A 23,933-nucleotide genomic window follows, 5' to 3' on the forward strand; every position below is an offset into this window, starting at 1 on the left:
ACTTTCAAAGATAGCTGTATTTTCTACAGTTCAGGGGAGACACTACCAAAGTTAAAACGTATTCTGTAAAAAGCAGCAGATTCAAGCAGGATAGATTGTGGTTGCTTGAATCTGTTTGTAGGAAGAATATAGTTGTATTTTCTATAGATACATTGCTTAGTATTTGCTGAGTGCCCACTGTGTGCTAAACACTGTTACATATACTGAGGATACATTTGTAAAAACACAGTCACTGTTCTCATGGGGATTATATTTTAATGAGGAAGGCAGGCAATCAATAAATATATAAAATGTCAGGTAATATAAGGACAGGGGTAGGAAGCTGGCTGGTTATATGTCTGATTGTTTGCTCTAGCCTCTGGGTATAAGTAAAAGGTATGAAAGGGCACAGTAGCATTCTAAGTAAATAATGAGAAATTTCAGAAATCTAGGACATGGATCCCACTTTGAAATCAGGTCTTTTGTAAAAATCTGCTTTCTTGCCTTAATCATTCTTTGAGGCCTAGTTTAAACACCATAAACTCACTTCATTTGTGGAAAATTCATTTGTAGAGAACTTTTCAAATTTGTGGCAGAACTATGTTTCATGATGGTAGATCAAAAATAGTTAATATTTAGATGGCTGTCTTTTGAACCAAAGCATTAGAATTATTTTTATGAATAATTTAAAAGAAAAGGTGATTTTAATGGGGTGTTAGTCTTATCTAACCCTTTTTTTTTTTTTAAATTGTGCTTTGTTCTCATGAAGAAGGACCACCATCTTTTCTTTGAAATGGGGTGCCTTATAATGGGCTGACCAAAAATGTTAGTTTGAAACAGACTGACACGTGTTACTTGGAACTTTCTAGGCAGAAAGAATTAATTATCAAAGCTGCTCCTTTGTACACCGAAGTCTCCGGAATTTTTCCCTTCCCAAAGCATAGAGTTAACTCTGGATGGAACTGCATTTGTGTAACGAGCAGTTCTCCTACTCCTTTGTGGAGGTCCATTAAATCATAATTCAGCGCTCTCCTGTAATTGGCTAGTGGGATTTACTGGCCTTTATCATGTGGCTCCGTGTCTGGTTAGGCTGTCCCATCTGCTTTACTTTTCTTCATATTTATTTTCCTTTTTAACATCTGTTTCCTCCTTAGAATGGAAGTTCCATGAGGATAGTTACTTTGTCCTGTCCAGTGCTGTATCCTTGGCACTTAGAGTAGTTTGGCCCAGAGGAGCTACAGAACTCGTATTTGTTGGAGGAATGTATGGATAATGCCTTCCCCGTGGTCGGTGCTTAGGAGATACTTTTTTGAATTAAGACATAAATTTATTGAATTGAGATATAAGCATAAGTGTTGTTACTACATTTCTCTAGGTGACTCAGGGTCTCTGACTTGGAGAAATTGGAGCTATGTATTCATCTTGGAACATTCTAGGTTCTTTTATTTGAGTGATGGAAAAGGATAGGGGAGGAAGTTGTAGGTCACTTTCATAGTGGTATTGTGGCCTGAGGCAAAAGAAGAAGTTTGTAAACATTGTTAAGAGATCTAGGAGTTTTGTGTTGCGGAGTTTGGTACCCAAGAGGATGGAGGAGGAGATTTTCCTTGCCTTTTTCTGTTTGGGAACTAACCATAAGTCAGATAGATTTACAGAACAGTTTCTAGCTTGCTGTATTCCAAAAGGTGGTAGGAATCAGGTTAGGATTGAGTGAATTGCAGCGCTAAGGTTTAGCGCCTAGAAAGTGAGGATGTAGGTGGAGGTAAGGGAGAGTGACGATGGGGTGGTTGGCAGGGGTGGGAGGGGGGTAGAGAATTGGGGTGAGGAGGGGACTGTGCCAGAACCTTGCCAAATTGGGAACTGAAATTTCAAAATTAACCTTACCTTTCTGGGATCTCTAGGTAGTTGCCCAGGGGAAGCCATTTTTGGTATAGTCTATCCAACTGAAGCCACAGTAGCACATTTTGAGAAACCTTACATAGAATCCTGTTATTGAAACAGTTATTTCCATGGAAAAAAGGAGTTTGTGCTAGAGAATTTCAGACTTGGAATAGTAGTTACTATTCTCCCATAAGGATTTAGTTAATAAAGGCGTTTAAAAAAATCGTTGTGTATTGATTTAAAACTTAAAATGTCTGGGGTGCCTGGGTGGCTCAGTCAGTGAAGCGTCTGCCTTCAGCTCAGGTCATGATCCCAGGGTCCTGGGATCGAGCCCCACGTCGGGCTCCCTGCTTGGCGGGGAGCCTGCTTCGTCCTCTTCCTTTGCCTGCTGCTCCCCCTGCTTGTGTGCTTGTGCGCTCTTTCTTTCAAAATAAATTTAAAAAAATCTTTAAAAAACAAAACAAACTTAAATGTCTGATTTCTATCACATCAAGCTTTTGTACTCAAATAAGGGCTTTCTCCAGAAGCAGGGACTCCTCCTATATTCTTATCCCCTTTATTAGTCATTATCCGCATTAACAAAGCACAAAGCCTCAAAAACAAAATAGTTGTGTAGCAAGGCCAATGGCCTTTAAAATTTTTCCTTAGAATTGAGGTGCTGGCTTTACCAGTTACACTCCTGGATAGTGCAAATCATGTACCCTGTAATGGATTACAGATACTCAGTTCAATTTGTAAAAAAATCCCTGCTCTAGGAGAAATGTCAGTACTGACCTGAACTAGAGCACTGGAGATAGGGTCAAGTTCTGATCCCAGCAGCTGGTATGTGACCTTGAGTGAGTCACTTCACATCTGGACTGTCAGGGAAATGGGGACAGTTGAGATGATGGAGTAGAATTCAGTGTTTCTGAACTAGAGATCTACATCCGAGTGTCCAGGCTCTGTTCCAGGCTACTGAGTCAGGAGCCTCGGCATCCATTTTTGTATTCTTAAAAAAGCTCCCTGGGTAAAACTGGGACGGTAAGCATTTCTTAGCCCCCCCCCAAGACACATAGGACTAAGGACTCTTGTATTTTAGTTGTTAAACACATTCAGCAAAGTATTTTTAGTTCCATTCACGTCATGAACAGAGATCTTACTTTGAATTTGGCTTTTCAGAACATAACTCAAAACTCTGAAATTGTGGTTGGCTTGCTTTTAATTTAGTTTTTGGAGAATTTTTAGGCAGTCGGTTGAATTTAGTGCTGGAGATTAAGTAGCCACCAGGGGGCTTCAGTGAGTTATACAGGTTCCGTTGAGTCTTACTGGTGAATCCTCCAAATACCATGTAATGTCATCTGTTTATTTACTGAGCTTGAACTTAGGATCTAAAGGCAGAAGATCTGTCAATCTGAATTATGTGCTGTTCCCTTTCCTTCCTTATAACACCTCTTAAGAGCACTTTGGATGTACATAGAGATCTGTTGTATTAGCAGTCAGTTCTCCAGAAAGTTCAGTTTCTTTTTTTTTTTATTATTTTTTTAAAGATTTTATTTATTTATTTGACAGAGAGAGGGACACAGTGAGAGAGGGAACACAAGCAGAGGGAGTGGGAGAGGGAGAAGCAGGCTTCCCGCGGAGCGGGGAGCCCGGCACGGGGCTCGATCCCAGGACCCTAGGATCATGACCTGAGCCAAAGGCAGACGCTTAACCGACTGAGCCACCCAGGCACCCCGAAAGTTCAGTTTCTTATCTTATGCTCTGATTAGGAATCTTAATACAAAACTTGCAGTAACAGAAGTGATACAAGATCTGCAGTACTTAATATGTACTTTCTGAAAGCTAGTATGGCACAGCTACCTGATGGCATGTTAGACCATCTAGCATAGAACACTGCTTTAAATCAGTTATTTTGCACATTATCTTACCGCTTGGGTGGCAGGTAGAACTGGGGGTTCACAGCACCTTTATTATTTTTTTTATTCATTCATTTTTTTTTTTTTTTTAAGTAGGCTCTATACCCAACGTGGGGCTCTATCTTACGGACCCTGAGTTCAAGAGTCACATGTTCTACCAACTGAGCCAGCCAGGTGCCCCCAAAGCACTTTTAAATAAAGCCTTAAAGTCCTTTTAAGTGTTAGGCTAATTGTAATTTCTTTTTACTCCGTTTAATACACGCTAAGTGTATTATATTGTGATGATGAATTGGTTAGTTGCACTTGTTAGTATCGGAAAGGGAAGAGCCAGCTGGGCCTTTTGAGTCTTACAAGCAACTGTTAGGAACAAGGCATTTGTGCTTAGGCTGAGAATTTCTCCCCTTTATTACCAATGGGTTCATATTAACACTGCCATTACTCTTTGTAACTATTTAGGGAGAAATTTCTGCTTTAAAGATTTCTCAGTCATTGTAGAAATCTGTATTCCAGGCTATATATATGTTGGAATTTCTGGGTCCCTCCTGGGAAGGTAGACGAGGAATCTTGAAGAGGAAGCTCTTTTTCTTTTTTTTTTTAAGATTTTATTTATTTGACAGAGAGACACAGTGAGAGAGGGAACACAGAGGGAGTGGGAGAGGGAGAAGCAGGCTTCCCGCTGAGCAGGGAGCCCAGTGTGGGGCTCGATCCCAGGACCCCGGGATCATGACCTGAGCTGAAGGCAGATGGTTAACTGACTGAGCCACCCAGGCGCCCCGATGAAGCTCTTTTTCAAAAGAACACAATCTAAGCACAAAGATACTTTGTGTGTAAAAAGTCAAGTTGATTCTCCATTATGATATAACCATTACACAGTGAGATACTGTAGATCAAGGTATGTCCCCTGAGACATTAAGTAGAGCAAGATGGGTAACATATAAGGAGGGAATTAAAGCTATTCTCCAAAGCAAGGTTTGTGGGAAGAATGTGAGGACATAATATTGCATGTCCTGTCTCTGTTGCAGGTCGAGTTGTGTTTAGAGTGCATCGAATGGGCCAAATCAGAGAAACGAACTTTCTTACGCCAAGCCTTGGAGGTATGTGCCTACATTAGTGCTGCTTTCAGGTCTCTAGGCATTGGACAGGCTGTGAATGTAAGTAACACCATTCTGATCAAAAGTATTTTCAGTAATTTTGTATTAGCCAGGCACCCAAAGATTATTGATAGTGATCCCACTCATGAGAATACCTGCTGTGTGGCTCAGAGAAGTAAGCAGCAGGACAGTGAGCTTAACAGTCACTGGCCATAGTAGCAGATAGTACCATGGGCTACGTCGTTGCTTAGGCTGGATTTGATGCTCTCTCCAGAACTTGTATATTCAACAGTAACAGTTCTGTGACTGTCAATCTTTGATTTCTTTCTTTGGCTTTTTTCTTTCTTTCTATCAGTCAATGCCTTTTCTCTTTCCTAGGCAAGACTGGTGTCTTTGTACTTTGATACCAAGAGGTACCAGGAAGCATTGCATTTGGGTAAGTAAGCTGGTAGAAAGTAATAAGGCAACCTAGCTGGCTAAATAAATGTATTCTGAACCTGGCCACTCTTATTAGTTACATATTAATAATTTATGTTCTGCCTCCTTCTAAGAAGGATTTGAAGTGGCTTTGCATTTACTGAATCTGTCATGGAGAGATGCCATTTGGAAGTTCTAAGTAACTTACCAGAGTTAATCTGTCAAATTTAGAAAACCAAAGGGTCAAACTGCAACTGTTTTACTATTATGTTTATTATACTTGTTTATAATTACACTTAAAATCTATTTTAAAACACAAGAAATTAATTGGTACAAATGTATATGGTCTAGAGTGAGCTTACTAAAGCCTTTCCCCTGTGTGGCCTTTGAACACCCTGAAGTCTTTGCCTGCTGCTTTTTTTTTTTTTTTAATTGGTAGATTTGGACTGTTTTCCCCAGATCGAAGAACATGGCTTCTCATGATCTTAAGGTGAAAAAATTGCCAATATTCAGTTTTTATCCTGCAAAATGGCATTTCATTTGGTTCAAACGAATAGTAGCATTAAAAAGATGTTTTTTTTTTTTTTTAAGTTTTATTTATTTAAGTAATCTGTACACCCAGTGTGAGGCTTGAATTCACGACCCCAAAATCAAGAGTCGCATGCTCTTCTGACTGGGCCAGCCAGGCGCCCCCCAAAAATAACAGCTTTATTGAGATGTAATTCATAGACCATAAAATTCACCCTTTTAAAAGTGTATGATCCACTGGTTTTTAGTATATTCATAGTTTTACAGTCATCACCACAATCCGATTGCAGAACATTTCATCACCCTGGAAAGAAACCTTGTACCCATGTACCCATTAGTTATCATTCCCGTTCCCTCCCCCTGCCAGGCAACCACTAATCTACTTTCTGCCTCTATGGATGTGTCTGTTCTGGACATTTCATATAAATAGAGTCATATAATATGTGGTCTTTGTGATTGGCATCTTCCACTTAGCATGTGTTCATGTTATCCATGTTCATGTTATCCATGTTGGAGCATGTATCACTACTTTATTTGTTTTTATTGCCGAATATCCATTGTGTGCTTATGCCACATTTTAGCCATCTTTGTGGGGGTGAAAGTGGTATCTCATTGTGGTTTTGATTTGCATTTCCCTAGTGACTAGTGATGTTCAGCATCTTTTTATGTATTTATTGGCCATTTGTATGTCTTTGGAGAAATATTTATTCAATCCTTTGCTTATTTTTTAATTGGGTTGTTTGTGTTTTTATTGTTTATTCTGGATAAAAGTCCCTTACCAGATACATGATTTGCAATTTTTTTCTCCATTTTATGAATTACTTTTTCACTTTCTTGAGTAGTGTCCTTTGAGGCACATTTTAATTTAAAATCCATTTATTTATTTTTAATCTTATTTTATTTCTGAGAGAGTGTGTGCATGCACGCGAGTGGGGGGCGGAGGGGGGTGGAGAGGGAGAGAGAGAATCCTAAGCAGTCTCTATGCTCAGCGTGGAGCCCGACGCATCTTGATCTCACAACCCTGATATGACCTGAGCCGAAATCCAGAGTAGGATGCTTAACCGACTGAGCCACCCAGGCACCCATAAGTCCCATTTATTTATTTTTTGTTGCTTATGCTTTTGGTATCATACCTAAGAAATCATTGGCCTAATTCCAGATCACAAAGATTTACTACTGTGTTTCATGGGTTTAGCTCTTAGGTTTAGGTCTTTGACTTATTTTGAGTTAATTTTTATATATGACGCAAGTCTGTTTGGATTTGATTTCCTCATCTGAGATGGGAAGAAAGTGTATTTGGAGAGCATTGGCATGTCCAGAACTCTTTCCTTCCCCTACCAACCTTAGTGCCTGCCATTTCTTATATAGTCGTTGGATTCCTAGACAGGAAGAGAATGCGATCTAGTGGCTGTCTGAACTGAATAACTAGTTTCAGCGTGTTCTGGGTGGAACTTCTCATTGTATTCCAATCTTTGAAGGAAGCTTATAGGACTTTTGGCTCTTAATGTTTTCATTAGTGTGCCGAAAACTTGAAAGAGATCTGTGTTTCTCTTTGGGAAGATAACATGTTAGTAAAAAAATTTAATTCTTGCAAATAGACCACTTCTCTTTGAGTTCAGGCAGGTTTCTTTATCCTAAGTGTTCTTGTGAGGGTGGGAGAGTGAGATGTTATAGTATTAAGGTATTATGATTATGGCTAACAAAGGGGTGTATATTTTTTCCTGCTCTAGGTTCTCAGCTGCTGCGGGAATTGAAAAAGATGGATGACAAAGCCCTTTTGGTGGAAGTACAGCTTTTAGAAAGCAAAACATACCATGCCCTGAGCAACCTGCCGAAAGCCCGAGCTGCCTTAACCTCTGCTCGAACTACAGCAAATGCTATCTACTGCCCCCCTAAATTGCAGGCCACCTTGGATATGCAGTCAGGTAACACCCTAGCTACTCATGGGATGTTTTCTTAAAGCTCTTCTTATTTCACAGTGGGGAATGGGTAATTGGCTAATTCCGCTCAAACTTCTCAGAGAAACCCAATTAGAAGGGTACCTTCCCTCCTATTAACTTGTTGTTAACTGTCTAAAATATATTAAGAACATGCTTATCTGTGGCTGGCCAGGCAACCTGTTTGTTAGAGCCAATACCCTGATAGGTTTAAAAAGCTCCCTTAACCTCCATTTGAGTCACTCATTTAGGGGGTACTATTTCTCTCCAGGGTTAGACTAACTCAAGTCTGTTGTAACTTGGAGACCTTGGTAAAGCATGTTGGACTTTTTCAAAGGGCCTCAGATCAGGGCTAAGGAAGGCCTCCTCCACTATCCTGCATTTCAGTTGAGTATAGTGGATACCTTTCTGGTGGAGTGTGTGAATATTGGGCTCAGAGGTCATGGATTGGCAGTGGAATGCTTTTTCTTGTGGTCAGCAGCTTTTATTAGTCATAGTTTATCATCATTATGGAAGGAACACTGGAATTGGAGGCAGAAAACTAGTGTAAGTCCTGGTGTTACCTTCCTGCAATCTTTTTTCCATATTTGTGTAAGAGAAAGAATGCCTGCACTACCAGCTTATCAGGTATTGTGAGTAGCAGATGGCTTATTTAGTCATTCAGAGATTAAGAGGAGGAGCTCTACAGACCACCTTTTCTAGGTTGAAATTTTGGTTCTGTCAATTTGATTCTGTCAAATTTTGGTTTGTGTGACTTGGGCAAGTTACTTAATATATCTTTAGTTCGGGCGCCTGAGTGGCTCAGATGGTTAAGCGTCTGCCTTTGGCTCAGGTCATGATCCCAGGGTCCTGGGATCGAGTCCCGCATCAGGCTCCCTGCTAGGTGGGGAGCCCGCTTCTCCCTCTGCCTCTGCCTCTCTCTCTCTCTGACTCTCATGAATAAATAAATAAAACATTAAAAAAAAAAAATCTTGCGTTCATCTGTAAAATGGTGATAATAATCATACCTCCTCATAGGATTGTGGTGAGGATTCAGTGATGATGAATGTGAAGCTCTTACCGCAGTACCTCGCTTGGACCAATATTGGCACTTTCTTTAAGCTGCTACTCTTTCATTATGCTGGTCCTTCGGGGATAAGAGGTGAATTATTTCGCAGAGGAAATAGAGGCCGTGTTTATGTGAATCCTCCCCTCTTTCCTCTCCAGAATTTGTATCACAGCCCAGTTTACTCCATATTAAGAATGATTCTTTCACCTTTTTGTTCCATTCTAAGTCTTCAGTCTTTCTTCTCCACTTGTATCTTTCTCTTCGTCCTTGAACTGCCCCAGCTGCAAAAAGCACAGCCCTTTCTCCTTTCTAAATTGCTGTCTTCTTTTCTGTCAAGTTTCTGTCAACTTCTGAAAAAGTTGAAAGAGTATCCTTACTTTGGGGTCTCTTTTGACTCCTTGAAAGAAGTCAGTAACTCCCTTATAACCTCTGATTTTCAGGGGGAAGCTGACCCTATTGAACACTCCAGGCTTCTTTGACATCACTGTCTTCCTCATTCTCCTCCCTCGACTAATTGTCCTTGGTCACACTTTGCTGTTTCCTCTTCCTTCTTACTTTTAAGTGGGGGTGTTCCTCAGTGTTGTTTCCTTTAGTTTTTTTTCCATTCCTGTTCTCTGTTTCCTATCTAAAATGCCATACTCACTCATGGGTTCAGCTGCTGCATGCCGCTAGTGGTCTCCTCACCTAGATCTTCAGTAGCTTCCCTCTCTCCTAAATTGTAGATTCAGATTTCCAGCTGCATAATGGACATACATACCTAAATGCCTCATAAGTGTCTCAGCCTCAACATGTCAAAAAGCAAAATTATTATCTAACTCCTCCCTCAACCTTCTTTTTCCTATTCAAGTTAATGGTATCATTATTGATTTAATATTGCTCAAGCTATTGTCTTTGGAGTAATTTTGACTCCTTTTTCTCCTCACCCCTCATATCCAGTCAGTTGCTAGATCAGGTGGAGTCTGTCCCCAAACCTACCCTTTCTTTTCCATCTCTACAGTCATTGCTCTAATGAAGGCGTAGGCCATTGGAGCAGTCTTCTGCTGATCTAACTGTCCCTGATCCCTTTTTCCAATCCACTTTTTTTTAACTGGCCCCAAAGTCATTTTTCTCAAACACAGATCAGATCATGTAACTCCTTTGTTTGAAATTCTCCAGTGGTTCCCCATTATCCACAGGCTACATTTTACTTTAACATGGTATGCAAAAGGAAGGCATCTTTTCCTTTTCATCAGTTACCAAATGATTTCGAGTGTTCTTGCTGTTGTGCCTTTGTGTATTTTGTCTTCTTTGCTTGGAAATTCCCCTTCTCATCTATTCCCTTGGCAAAGTCTCATGTATCCTTCCAGATCCAGTTCATGTCTCCTCTATGAACCCTCTCTAGTGCCTTCTTTTCTTTTGGACTTCTCCTCTCAAAGCTGTATTTTTTTGTACATATCGTGGTACTAATCTTGTTTTTGTTTTGGTGACCATCTTTCCTGCTATCAGACTATGAGCTTCATGAGGGCCTTTTATTCATACTTATTTCCACTGTAGTAACTGTATCAGTGGCTGGCAGATCATAGACATTCGTTAATATTTGTGTTGAATGAGTGACAGTCTAGTTTTTTGTTTTTGTTTTTTTTTAAATAATAAACCTCATATACTAGCCTTGATGCTTGGAGTCCTAATGTGGGCCCTCTTTATTAATGTATTTGGGAAAGCAGTATACCAGTTCTTGGCCTTATTTTACTTTTTTTTTTTTTTTAAACCAGTCTAATTGTGGGTCTGGTCTATTCTTTTCTAGCTTTGGACCAGGAGGTATGGGGAATGGGGATTTATCTCCTCTAGTTTAGCAGTGTTAATAGTTTGTTGGACATTCTTGAGGGAGCTCAAGAGAAGGGTGGAGTTTCTCCAGCTCTCTATAGATAAGAACAGTAGAGAACAACGGTCTGATTCCTTTAGCCTCAAAATGAGAGGCTTCTTGGGTAGAGTAAAAAGTACTAGGGTGTGACACATTTCACTCAGTAAATGGTATTAAGTCAGAAGTTCCCAGATGGTGTGGAGGCACACAGCTATGTGATGATAGGTGGGTTAAAAATGTGCTGAAACACTGTTCCCTTGGGTCATGTGTAAGCACTTCCATCCTTTTACTTCAAGGTGCTGAGTACTTTCTCTTTGTACCTCGATGTGAAAAATGTTGGGAAGCACTGTGGTAAACAAGTGAGGCTGAGGTCTTTAAGCTCATAAAGGGCTGAAGCAGAGTTAGAACCGATACACACTCTGAGGACTTAGATGCCTCCCAAGCTAGAAAGAACTAAATTTTGTGTTATCCCAAGTGATAGCATAGGTTGGCAGTCAATCAAAGTTAGCTTCATTGGGATCAACCCAACTTCTAAACAGTAGAGACTTGTTTAGATAAACTATGGTATCTCAGCCTGAGTAAATACTGCTTAACCCTGTACAGTTAAATTAATTTCATGGATCTGGCATTATATGAAATCTGTATATTGATTGCATCTAGGCAAAAGCACATCTGTAAATGACAACTATCTGAAGCAAGAGTATAAGAGGTTGGATTTTTTTCTCTAATGAGAGCTACTTACATACAAAAATGTCAAGCTTAGAAAAGCTATCTTAGGGGTGCCTGGGTGGCTCAGTTGGTTAAGTGACTGCCTTTTGGCTCAGGTCATGATCCTGGAGTCCCGGGATTGAGTCCTGCTTCGGGCGCCCTGCTCAGTGGGGAGTCTGCTTCTCTTTCTGACCCTCCCCCCTCTCATGTGCTCTCTCTCTCTCATTCTCTCTCAAATAAATAAATAAATAAAATCTAAAAAAAAAAAGAAAAGCTATCTTAAAGAAATGTTGTTAAAACAGGTTATGCAGGCAGTCCAGGGATGTTTGGGTCCTGACCTATGAGGGTGATGTCCTGAGGGGTAACTATGGCCTTTTCTAGGGGCTTCAACAGATAGCAGAACCGCAGTGGTGATGAGAAGCATGGGGAAAGATGTTAGTATGTAGTTTTTAGGATCCCCTTTAAGTAGGGTCTCTAACTCCTTTGGGATTTATATTGTCAAGATGACATTGAACAGGGAGACTGAAGACCTGGGTTCTCATCCCAGCTTTACCAGTAGCTGGCAGTGACTTTGGGGCAGGTCCTTTATCCTTTCCTGACGTCATCACCTAGTAGATGGGGTTGGGATAGATTTTGGAGGCTCTTTCCAGCTCTGATCTTTGATGGTTCTGTTATTTTATATGGTTTTTACTCCTTTCTTCTCATGTCCAGGTATTATCCATGCAGCAGAAGAGAAGGATTGGAAAACTGCATACTCCTATTTCTATGAGGCGTTTGAGGGTTATGACTCCATCGATAGCCCAAAGGCCATCACATCTCTGAAGTACATGTTGCTGTGCAAAATCATGCTCAACACGTAGGTGCACATTAACTTGGGGATATGAGAACTCAAGTTCTTCACCTCAGTTTCTACCATGCAGACATAGCTTGCACAGGGAGTGGGGCTGGTTAGAAGCAGCAGCTGTGCCTCTGGGGCTTGTTGACATAAGGTGGGAGGATCGAAGGTGTTCCAGAGCATTTTTGCTTGCTAGTCTTTGAGAATCGGGGTGACAGATTAGAGAAATCTCCTTTCCAGACTCTTGGAGTGTTCTCATCATCCTGCAGTTATTCTGACCAGGGAGTTGCTGAGCACCAGACAGAGGGCCTGGAAATAGCTTACAGTCCAGCACTGGCCAACTGGGCCAACCAGAATGGGGGGGTAGTTAAGGAAGACATTAGGGAGAGGTTTGAAAAGGGGAACAACAGCAAGTAGGACAGATCTTTTTATAAGGAATTCTGCAGAATTTATCCACATTCCTTTGGGAATAAATGTGATATTGACTAGGACTTTTTGGATCTTTGCATTACATAGGGCTTGTGTTTTAACAAGACCTGTTGTCTGGGGATTTGACTTAGATTTATCATCCTGCCTGTTGGGTCTATTACTTTTGGTACATTCATTGTGGCTTTCTTTTTAATGCTGGAGTTTTTCTACTCTTCAATGCTGGGCTTGGGCCTAGGGTAGAGATAGCCTGGCTTCTGTGAGGTGAGGGACATAATGAGTTTAGGGGTGGGGACTCTTACCGTCGTGGGCAGGCTTCTCAGTGAAATTCTGAGAAAAAGAAATTTGCTTAAACCCATACTTAGAAGCATAACGTCCTGGAGCAGGGACCAAGTATGTCTTTTTTTTTTTTTTCTAGCCCAGAAGATGTCCAGGCTTTGGTGAGCGGGAAGCTTGCACTTCGGTATGCGGGGAGACAGGTAGGGAATACCTTGACTGTAATTGTCATCTCTGCTCACTCTGAAGCCAGTCCGTTGTCAGTCATGCCCCGTGAGCCCGGTGCTCTTCATGTCTCCATTCTGTATTCTCTGCGTGGCCCCCCCGCCACTCCTCCTGCCACCCCTTAAGCCCATTCTGTGTATCTTCTGTACTGTTAAATCTTTGGCCTGGAGGGTCAGTGTTTGGTGCTTTAATGGACATAGGGAGTTATAGAACTGAACTGTAGCATTTGCACGAGTTAGGCTGCATTTAGCTTTGACCAAAAAATTTATCTATCATGAGCCTGACTTGCAAACTTAACGTGTGCAGAACATGAAGTGTTGGATTCTCCAGGAGTCTGGAGCTTGGTAAGGTCTGGTGCACATGTGCTTTATAGGGAGGTTGAAGTGCTTAGTGCAGGAACTGGGTTTTGAAGGCTCACCCGAGTGCTTCTCAGTACTTTTCCACTCATGTCCTGAGTTTTGAGTGTGGTGCAAGAGGCCTTTGATAGTCGGTAGCCCCTTTTGTGCCTGAGTAGGTATGGGTATGACCTGTGTAAAGGTGGTCTCAGATGCCTGGACTATCCCTTCTTTGTACTTTGATTATCAGTAGTAAAGTAAAAGTAATCTTTCTAGATTCCAAATGCATTTGTCTCCAAACAGTAGACACATTAGCAATCTCATATCTTTGGAGGGATGGCCACAACAGACGGTTTCTTTCTTTTTTACAAGTGACCCTAGTTTTGGGCTCCTAGTTTTGACCACAGTAATAGTTGTTATTGCTATAGTGAAGGACCTACTGCTCTATCTAGAATTAGAGTTGAGGGAAACGGGCGAAGAGAGGTCAAGTGTCCGGGACAAGGGACAAGGTCAGATAACTATTAAATGGTGGAGCCAGACTTTAAACTTGGGTTATCTGGCTCTTAGTTCCAGGCTTTTCTCATTATGACATTTGTCTGTCTATGGGACAAAGGCCGAGACAGACTACATTAATGATTAGTTTTGCACCATTTCAAAGTCTGCAATGTAACACACACCATCCTTATGTAGGTGCATAGGCTGGTACCAGAAGAGCTCCTTCTGGTCCTTTGTACCTTGATGACAGCTTTCCAGCAGGTGTCAGGACAGACTCCCAGAAAGATTGTAGATTTGTTGCTGAGTGGAGACTTGGTAGCTTGGTGAGGTGCCTTTTATAACCAGGTTAGAAGGTGACCTCAACAACTGATTGTACCTTCCTCCCTTTGTGGCATTTTTTTTTTTGAAGATTTTGTTTATTTGTCAGAGAGAGAACACAAGTGGGGGAGTGGCAGGCAGAGGGAGAAGCAGGCTCCCCACTGAGCAAGGAGCCTGATGTGGGACTCGATCCCAGGACCGTGGGATCATGACCTCGGCCGAAGGCAGTTGCTTAAATGACTCTCTGTGGCATTTTAACATTGAGTGTAATATGGGTGGCTCAACCCTGATGAAAGTAGACCCTGGCTCAGGCTCTGTACCACACCTAGCGGAGTAAGACTTGATGAAGCACAGGTACGACCTGAGGCTAAGGGCAAGAAAGAGTTTGTGGGCTTTGGGGATAAGGAGTCTTGGAGGAGGGGGAAAGAGATCACAGTTCTCTGGTCATTTTTTCTTTTAGCTTGTTATCTTGGGAGAATGCTATATAAAGGCCTTTTTTCTTTTTCTTCTTTTTAACTTCCTATTTTCTAGTATTTTTAAGTCATTTCGGGTTTCAAAGGGAGATTGGTTGGGACACAGTGGTGGTGTTCTAGCTCTTCTTCCCCGGCCTCTGAAGAAGATCAGTGGTGGGGTGGGATCTTCCTTGCAGCCAGAAGTTGTGTGGACATAGCATACTGCTTAGGACATTTATTGGGTGGGATGTGAGTGTGCAGAGTAGATCGCTGTCACTGTTTTTCTCTTTACTCTTAGACAGAAGCATTAAAATGTGTGGCTCAGGCTAGCAAGAACAGATCACTGGCAGATTTTGAAAAGGTAAGCATGGTATTGGGTTGGTAGGGAATGGGTGGAGGAGAGGGGCATTTACATACTTAAAAAAACCTTTTTATTTGTGAATAATTATAGTTTCACAAGAATTTTCGAAGATAGTACACAGTGATCCCGTGTACCATTCACCTAGTTTTCCCCAATGGTTACGTCTTAATTACAGTACAGTATCAAAGTCTGGAAATAGTTAAGCACTTTTGTACAATGAAACTTGTTGAGTTGTAATACCTCATTTATATATAGTACCTTTCAGTTTCAAAAAGCTCTTTCATCCGGGGTGCCTGGGTGGCTCAGTCATTTAAGCGTCTGACATGATCTCAGGGTCCTGGGAACAAACCCCACGTTGGGGAGTCTGCTTCTCTCTCTCCCTCTCCCTCTGCCCCTCCCCCTGCTCATGCTCTCTCTCTCTCTCTCTCTCTCTCTCGCTCTGCTCTCAAATAAATAAAATCTTAAAAAAAATTGTTCTTTCATCTTTTTTCACCTTGATTTTTCACAGCATACCCCTTCTCTGCATTTTATGGTTGAGGGAGCGGGGGCTCAATGAGGGTGCCGGAAGTCCCCCAGCTCACATGTCAGGGATCAACGCCAGCCCTGCCACTTGTTCCTCGGCTCCAGAAATGCCAACTCTGCTTCTCTGGGGGCAAAAGAGAAGTCTTGATGTGTGCAAACGGACCAAAAGACACTTCCTGAGGTTGACCTTCCAGGCTCGCTTTGCCTCCTGTGACTTTTACTCATTGTTAGCAAAGGTTGGAAATGGGAGGAAAACATGCTTGAGCAGTAGAGTGAGACTTGTATATTCTCTTCTGAGCCTCTCTTCTCTGAGTTTAATGACCAATTTAATAAAAACAAACGTAGATCTAGGAAGAAAAACTTAGTGTGGACGGAGGCTAGACCATTTGGCTCTGGCTGTCCCCGAGATTCATCATCTTCGTTGAGCTTTCTTGCCAATTTCACTTCCTTACTTGGCATGATTTGCTTGCTTCTCTTAACACCTTATAGCACAGCTGACAGGCTGGATATTGAGACCATTTCTCAAAATAAATTATATACATGAATAAACAAAATAGACTAGATAATTTTATCCTAAAGTTTGGGATGTTTGATGGGACACTTCTATTAGTAGGGGTTCCTTGGGGTAAGGGCGTGGGAAACACGAGGGCTAAATAAAATTGGTGTTTTGCTTTCTGTTAACTGCCCAACTCTATGTTGATGTGCTTGTAAAAGTCCACGAGCCAGTTGTGGGATTCAGCATTTCCCATTATTTTTTATTTCTTACTTTATAAGAGAGAGAGCGAGCAAGCTCGCAGGCACAGAGGGGGAAGGGCAGAGGGGGAGAGAGCAGGCTCCATGCCCAGCCCGACATGGGGCTCGATCTCAACGACCCTGAGATCATGACCTGAGCCACAATGAAGAGTCAGACCCTTAACTGACTGAGTCACCCAGGCACCCCAAGCATTTCCCATTATTTAACCTCAGAATTCTTTTTTTTTCCCCCCCTTATTTTTCCTGGATACCCTCTTTGCTCTGTGGGATACCTGGGGACAACTGCTTGTGTAGTGGATTTGGCTTTCAAGCTGAGCTGTTCTTGGGGCTTACATGGTTTGGGCTGTCAACGGGAGGCTTTCCAACAGAAAGATGGTGCCTAGAAAGGGCTCCATCTTTTAGTTCCTGGTGTTTCTTTTCTTCTGCCTTCTGTCATAACTCTTTCATCTCAAATCCTCTAGAACTTGAGTCACCCATGTGTTTACAAGGTCCAGCAGACTACTTAGGAAGCCAGGGGTGGTGGTGTGGCTTCACATGCTTCTCTGTGCCAATCTCTGTGACCGTCTTTCTTGGCAGGCCCTGACAGATTATCGGGCAGAGCTCCGGGATGATCCAATCATCAGTACACACTTGGCCAAGTTGTATGATAACTTACTGGAACAGAACCTGATCCGAGTCATTGAGCCTTTTTCCCGAGTTCAGGTAAGGACCCTCCTGGGGACTCTAGTTCTTCTCTGGCTAGGCATCCTCTCTAGTTCCCTCCCTTCCCACACCTATTCAGAATAGGAACTTGCTTCCACCTCTGGTGGGCAAGAGGCTTGGGCTTTTCTTGACATAGAACAAGAGTTGAGGGCGAGCTGTGGGGTGGAGGCTGGTGAGATTGCCCCTGCTTGTCCCAAGTGCAGTCCGCTCCTTGCTTCTGTAGTCACTGTGCATGTGGTAGACATCTGTGTTCCAGGGGTGTGGGACAGGAGTGTGTATTGTCTAGTGATGAGAGGCAGGCAGGCAGACGGACAGAGCACGAGAGGCCTGAGCCTGACCAAAGAGAGTCTGCCCCGGGGAGATGCTCGGCTGGGTTTCAGCGGACTCGGCAATCCCAGCCCCACCCTGCCCCCAGGTTAGAGGCGGAAGTAGGACTCTCAGTGTCACTGTCTCTCTGCCTTTTCTTGTAGATTGAACACATATCTAGCCTCATCAAACTCTCCAAGGTAAGGAGTCCTGAGCTTGTCTTGGGAGCAGGGACGGGGAAAGGGCCATGTGGAGGCGGGTAGCATTTCCACTCAATGGGCCTTGTTGGAAAGTCCTCAAACTTCATAGTGTGGAATGGGGACCGTGAGCTCAGAGCTTGAGTTACATTGTTGCTGTTTGGTTTACAATTCATTTACAGAACTTTCTTGTCAGTGTGATCTTTGACTAGTGGATACCCGTCCCTTTAATCATGTGCTTTGATTTTAGGCCGACGTGGAAAGGAAATTGTCACAGATGATTCTTGACAAGAAATTTCATGGTGAGTAACAGTGGTGAAGTGGTTGACACATCACATTCTTGTTTATCTTGAAAGGAGATGTTCCATTTGTTTCACCTGGTAGCTCCCTACGGTTGTCGCCCGTCTTATCCCTGTGATGAGAGAGCATAATAAACATGCCCAGATAGAACACAGAGATGATTTCTGGTTCTCCTCCTTTCTGGAGAAAGGGAGGCAGCTAGGGAGTGGGCTGTTTCTCAAGTGCCTTTTTGTCTAATCCCTTCTTTTACCTGGGTTGCCCTTGTGTTTCCTGCAGGGATCTTGGACCAGGGGGAGGGTGTCTTGATTATTTTTGATGAACCCCCAGTAGATAAAACTTACGAAGCTGCTCTGGAAACAATTCAGAACATGAGTAAAGTAGTGGATTCCCTCTACAACAAAGCCAAGAAGCTGACATAGGTGAGTGCTGGCTCCGGGCCCCGGGCCCGGGCAGCGCCGTCTTCTGCCTTCTAGACTGAAAGCATCTGGGTGGCCTCGAAGCTTCCCTGAATGACACTGCTCTGTCTTCTCTTGCAGAGTTGGATCTGTAGCGGTCCTTTGGAGAGTGTGTGTGGCGGGAGAGTGAAACCTTTGGGGAAAATGCTAGGAGATTCTTTTTTCTTTTTGTTCTACTTTTCGCTCGGAAAGTTTTTAAATCCTAATTTGGTGCATCTGTATTCCAGCCAATAGGTGTGCCAGTTTTCATGTAATCTTTACTGGCCCAACTTGGGAGTGGGGAAATTGCTTAAAAAAAAAAGAAAAAGAAAAAAAAAAAGGTTATTCTAAATAAAAGGAAAAAGGCTTACACTACCTAAAGCTGTGCTCTCTGCCTCCGGGGAGAGGGCCACAAAGCCAGGCGCCCCGCCAACCACTGGGGCTCCTAATCCACCTGCTGGGCGTCACCTCTCCTCCTCTTCAGAATTGGGTGTTTGCCTGACCATCAAAGCAACGACTTTTTATTCTGTTTGTACTGAACCAAAACAAACAACTGTGTATAGACTGCTATTTTCTTTTTTATTTGAAACGAGGTGTTTCGGTGTTCTTTCCCCTGCCACATGGCCTGTCACCCGCCCTCCCCCCCAACAATGGCTCCAGCAGACTGGCCAGAGGGCCCGCCGCCGCCGCCGCCCCTGCACAGCTCCGCGCCGGCCTGTGGAGGAATGGGGACGAGGCCAGGAGCTAGTGTCCACCGGCGCCACACGGGAGCAGTGTGGGCCCTTGGGGGGCCTGCTGTGCATGTGGCTCTTTTTAACACAGTAACTAGATTAGATGTCAGTGTTTTAATTGCCCTTCTCTGCTCTTCTCTCTGTCCCTTCTCTTTCCCCTCTCAACCAGGAAACCATCCCATGTCTCTCTTCCTCCCTCCTTCCCCTCTAGGGGAGTCAGGCTGTCTGAATCCATCGGCTTCTCTCCCTGTCCCACTCCTCCTCCCGCTGTCAGATGGATTTAGTCTTTTTTTAAAACAAGTGAACATTGGAAATGAGACTGTGGGGTGTGGGTTTTCTTTCTTTTTTTCTTGTTTTTTTTTTTTTTTTTTTAAACCTTTGTTGTTGGTTTTCAAGCAACCTCATGTCCCCCCTCCCAGGGAGCTGCTTTATTTACCTCTTAGAAACCAAACGGCTGGGAGTAGAGCATTGTATTTCAGCATGCTTTGTTTTATGATGAGATCACATAGAGAAGCTTTCGTGCCATTTGGGCAGGTAAGCTTCTGCACCTCTGTCGTGCCCAGCTATATTTCTGCCTCCTCTCATCTGTCTTCTCTTTTCCTCTCCTCTCATGCCTCCTTCCTGCTGGCCTCCTTTCTCTTTCTTTCCCTTTCTCAGATTATCCTCCAGGTTTTCGTAATAAATTTATATTTTGTAAAAGGATTTTGTTGTACCAGGTTTTGCATCCTCACTGAATCTGACTGGCTTTACTTTCCTCTCCAAAATCAGGTTTTTGTTCTCAACATTTCTCCCCATCATGTCCAGTCACTGTTTTGGTTTTGGGCACCATCAATATCAAATGTACAAACGGTTCTTGCTAACCAACACCAGGTATATCTGATGTTCAGATGAGTTCCAATAAAATTTTTTTTTTTCAAAAAGTGTCCTTTCTTGAGTGCTGGAGGGCTTCTGATCAAGTTCACACAGCTCTGTAGCCTTCTAGACGGCCAAAGCTCTGGTACCTCATTTGCTTCATGAGACCTTTAGATCTGGGTAAAGTGGAGGGATTTGGATAAGAAGGTTGGTCGGTAAGGTCTGAAATGGGAAGTGGTGTGCAGGGATCCTTCTGTTTTTCCAGGGCAACATGGTCCAGTGAGGACAGGGGTTTGGGCTGGAAGAGCCTCTGCTGCTTCCTCGGTGGGGAATCGTGGTGTGAGGGTTGTATGCAGTCATACCAGTGCAAGTGCCTGGAGAGTCCTGACACTCAGTTGTGGTTTTGTTTTTAGTTGAAACCTTCAAAAGCAGTGATTTTCATTCTGCCCCTCAGACCCTGGCAGTGGTTCTTCTGAGGGGCACTGAGGCCAACTAGGGGTGAGGGGGGAGCTCTCACCGCCACACCGCCAGTTCCACTCCAGTCCCAGCCACTTTGTTACTTTGTTTCAGTTTTGTAGAGTCTCTCTATAGTCCTATAGTTGCACTTGCAGGAAGAATTTTGCTTCGCTAAGGGACTGTAAGAACTATCCCCAAGGCATCCAGCCCTGTAGCTGGAGAAGGGGGGGGTTCCCCAAGCCTAGGGCTGCCCCGAGGGGCTCAGTCGGCAGCAGCCCTTCCTCTGCTCCCTTTGCGGGTCTGACGACCTCCTCTAGGCCTGTGCTGACCACTGTGCAGGCACTGGCCACACGTGGCTGTGGAGCCTTTGACATGTGGCTAGTTCCAAGTGTGCTGCATTGCAAATGTAAACAAACCAGACTTCAAAGACAGTATGAAAAAAAAATGTAAAATAGCTCAATTTTTTTTTATATATATGTGAAATATTTTGAGCATAATGGGTTAAATAAAATATATTATTAAAATCCACCTGTTTCTTTTTATTTTTTTATGATGTGGCTACTCAAAAATATTCGAATACCTATGTGGCTTGCATTTGTGGCCCACGTTATATTTTTTTGGATGGTGCTGCTCTAGACCTCCAGGGCTGCTTTCCCTCGCTGGCCTCAAGGGAGCTGGGTCTGGGCATAGCTGAGGGGGTCGGGTGGCGCAGAGGCTGGCCTGGGCCTGGCTTCCTCACCTAGGGACCCTTCCTGGCACCAGCCCTCATGTGCCACAGCTTTGTGTGCTGATGAGACAGCACTGGTGTTGGGAGCAGAGGCTGAGGCGCTTGGCTCTGGAGCACTGCTGCGTGCTAGTTATATAATCTGTGCTGCCCAGAAGGGCCACTAGATGCTGCTCTGTGATCCCTGAAGGAACAAAGCATGGCTGCCTCAGAAGCCAGGGCTTAGCCTTGCTTTATTTGGAGCCCTTTCTGGAAGGTAGCTGGCCAGAGCCTTGTCTTCTCTTTCTCAGGGTGGTATGGGGATGGGGCCATGCAGAGGACAGGGATTCTCTGGTGACACATGGGAATATCAGCCCAACAGTGCAGATAACAAGCAGGCTGGCCCTTCTGGCAGCTAGAGATAGGCTATAGGATCAATAGGCTGATCGATGGTGGGGTTTGGAGTGCTTTCCTGCAGTTCTCTGAAGAGGACTGGGAAGAAAACAGCTCCGCTTCATTGAGCTGGGTCTGCATTCTGGGCCTTGATTCTGCCATTTCCGGCAGAATATTGCCCTTTCTTCCTTGCCTTGCACTGGAGCTGTGACAGGAGCTTTAGGGTGGTGGTGGGTGCCTTGAAACAGTGGGCACGGCAGGGGGGGTGGACAGGACTTCCAGACAACCCCTTTCCTCAGGCACAATCGCAAGTGGGCTGCCAGTGCACATTTCGTTCATGTTGTGCTGCAAACATGGCTTTGCCTTTGACAAGTGTGAGGAGGCTGAGGTAGTAATGCAAAGAGCTCTTTTTGAAGGTGCTAGGGAAGGCTGGCTGGACAATGGCGAGAGAGGATACCAGAGTGTGGCCAGCCTGGAAAAGGTCCGGGCAAGTACCTGCTGCTTTGGTTTGGGAAATCAAGTGGGGTAAAGTGGACCTTGGTACTGCCTGCCATGAATTAGAATAGCTGAAACTGAAATTTGTAGGTACAGGTACCAGGGTGGATCTAAGGGGAGGCTTACAGGCTTCGAAATCTAGGCATATTTTGTGAAATGGAAAGCATTTAACCTTTGCTCAACACCAGAATCTGAAGGGGACCTTGAGAGGCAGTATGGACAAAGGCCTACTTGGGAGCTGGGCCTCTCCACCAGGGGCTGGAGGGAAAAAGGCTTTGCCTTGGAGAGAAAGAGAGTCATTGGGCCAGGGGACCTGGAATAGATTACTTCTTCAAGCTCCTTACTAATAGGGAAGGAGGGTTGAGGACCGCTCCATTTCAAGAGCAGGCCGAGGTTGTACACGGAGGAACATCGGGAGGGAGGGCCCCGTTGAGCAAAGGGCCGGCTTTCATCTAAGTTAAGATGACAGCTGCTGTGGATGTTTCACAAGCAGCCATCTGCATACAGAACAATGCATTTTCCATTATGTGGTCACCAAAGTCCCTAAAGCTTTCACTTGCCACTATTGACAGAAACGGCTGGGTAGTACATACACGCATTCTAGTACTTGGACTCGATAGCAGCACTGTCCTGTGTAGGGCTGTGGGCAGCACTGGCAGAGCGGGCCCAGGTTGACAGCCTGGAGTGGCCAGGAGGCCAGGAATTGGGTAGTTAATCTGGATTACTGCTTCCTTATCTTTTGGTCCAGAGATGATAATCTGGATTAAGATAGGGTTTGAATCTTCTGTTTCTCCGGTTTGTGGGCAACTCAATCAGTTTCCAGAACCAACTAAAAGAAAAACAAATGAAGAATGGCTCTTGTGAAGGATGTGAATTCTTGTCTGTGAGAGGAACAGTTCTTACTAGAGTCAGAATTTTACAACTTGGCACCAGATCTTCAAATGGTACATGGTTAGCATGAAAAACATTGGAATCAGAGGATCAGAGGCTGGTTTGGAAGAGCAGTGGCTTCAGTTTTACTGTAACTGATAAGAGGGCCAGTGGAAATGTCGAGGTCAGATTTGTGAAGGACTGGCCCGTCTCTGGGGCAGCGGCCCACCCGGGGGCCTCAGAGCCCTGTCCCAGCCAGGTGGGTGTGGGAAAGCCAGTCTCTGTTTTGTGGACCAGCCCAGAACTGCCTACGCCTCTCTGGCTTGGATTTCTATTTACCCGGGCTCCGGCCCTTTACCTGAGGTGCGGGAATAGAGGCCCCGGAGGGGGAGACGTGAAAGTCGATGGGACAGTCCATCCGGATGCGAGTGGCTTCAGCAAAGGCTTCCGCCTCCCACCCTCCCCCCGCCCCTCCCCGGCTCAGGGCCTTCCTCCTCGAGTACCTAGCTTCTTCCCCGCCGGACGAGAATGTTAATGGAAAAAGGAATCTCGGGGCCCCGGCCGGCCTCCGTGGATAGCTTCTCGCGCGGCAGCCTCAGCTCGGGCGGGCCGCGCGTCGCCAGGGCGGGGACGCGGCCGAGAGCGCCCCCGCGGCCCGCCGCTGCGGGTGCCGCGGCGGGAACAAAGGCAGCACGTGTCTGGGCGGGGCGGCGGGCGGGTTCGGCCCTCGGCCCCGCCCCCGGCGCGCCCCCTCCCGCCCCCCGCCCGGCCCTAGCTCGGCTGCGCGGGGCGCCGGGGACTCTCACGCGGCCTGGCGGCTGCTGGCGCGACGGCGCAGAGCGGGCGGCGAGCGGTGCGGGAGGGGCGGCCCCGAGAGGCGAGGCGGGGCCGGCGCCGCGGGTACCCGCCGCCACCGCCCGAGTCCGGGTCCTAGATGGGGTGCGGCGAGTAGAGGCGCTCGGGCTCGCGGCCGCATCCCTGCCCGCACCGCGCGCGGGGGTGGCGCTGAGGACCGCGGCGGCCCGGCTCCCAGGCAGGAGCAGGCCAGGCCGGGCCGGCGCGTGGGCCTCGCGCGCGCGCGCCCCCGACAGGGAGGCCGCTGAGGTGCGCGCCGGGGCGGGAGCGGGGACGGGAGCGCGGCGGCGGCGAGGGCGGCCGGCGGGGGGCGGGGCCGC

The 23,933-nt window shown here is 45.1% G+C and overlaps 1 protein-coding gene across 3 annotated transcripts in view; it reads left to right on the forward strand.

Annotated features, from left to right (window-relative positions):
* The window catches only part of PSMD11 (proteasome 26S subunit, non-ATPase 11), a 28,419-nt gene extending 8,510 nt beyond the window's left edge, over positions 1 to 19,909 (forward strand). Inside the window, exons 4-14 of one of the 3 annotated variants that reach the window (XM_036116928.2) lie at positions 4,775 to 4,846; positions 5,222 to 5,279; positions 7,519 to 7,713; positions 12,033 to 12,177; positions 13,001 to 13,061; positions 14,982 to 15,044; positions 16,896 to 17,021; positions 17,492 to 17,527; positions 17,775 to 17,826; positions 18,101 to 18,243; positions 18,361 to 19,909. In XM_036116928.2, the coding sequence (XP_035972821.1) occupies positions 4,775 to 4,846; positions 5,222 to 5,279; positions 7,519 to 7,713; positions 12,033 to 12,177; positions 13,001 to 13,061; positions 14,982 to 15,044; positions 16,896 to 17,021; positions 17,492 to 17,527; positions 17,775 to 17,826; positions 18,101 to 18,243 (951 nt within the window). In that variant the 3' untranslated portion in view covers positions 18,361 to 19,909. The remainder of the gene's footprint in view (positions 1 to 4,774; positions 4,847 to 5,221; positions 5,280 to 7,518; positions 7,714 to 12,032; positions 12,178 to 13,000; positions 13,062 to 14,981; positions 15,045 to 16,895; positions 17,022 to 17,491; positions 17,528 to 17,774; positions 17,827 to 18,100; positions 18,244 to 18,360) is intronic. The other 2 variants (XM_078063478.1, XM_036116929.2) reach the window with 2 other exon arrangements.
* The last annotated feature ends 4,024 nt before the right edge of the window (positions 19,910 to 23,933 follow it).

This window comes from Halichoerus grypus, chromosome 2, assembly GCF_964656455.1.
Source record: "Halichoerus grypus chromosome 2, mHalGry1.hap1.1, whole genome shotgun sequence".
Classification (NCBI taxonomy): domain Eukaryota; kingdom Metazoa; phylum Chordata; class Mammalia; order Carnivora; family Phocidae; genus Halichoerus; species Halichoerus grypus.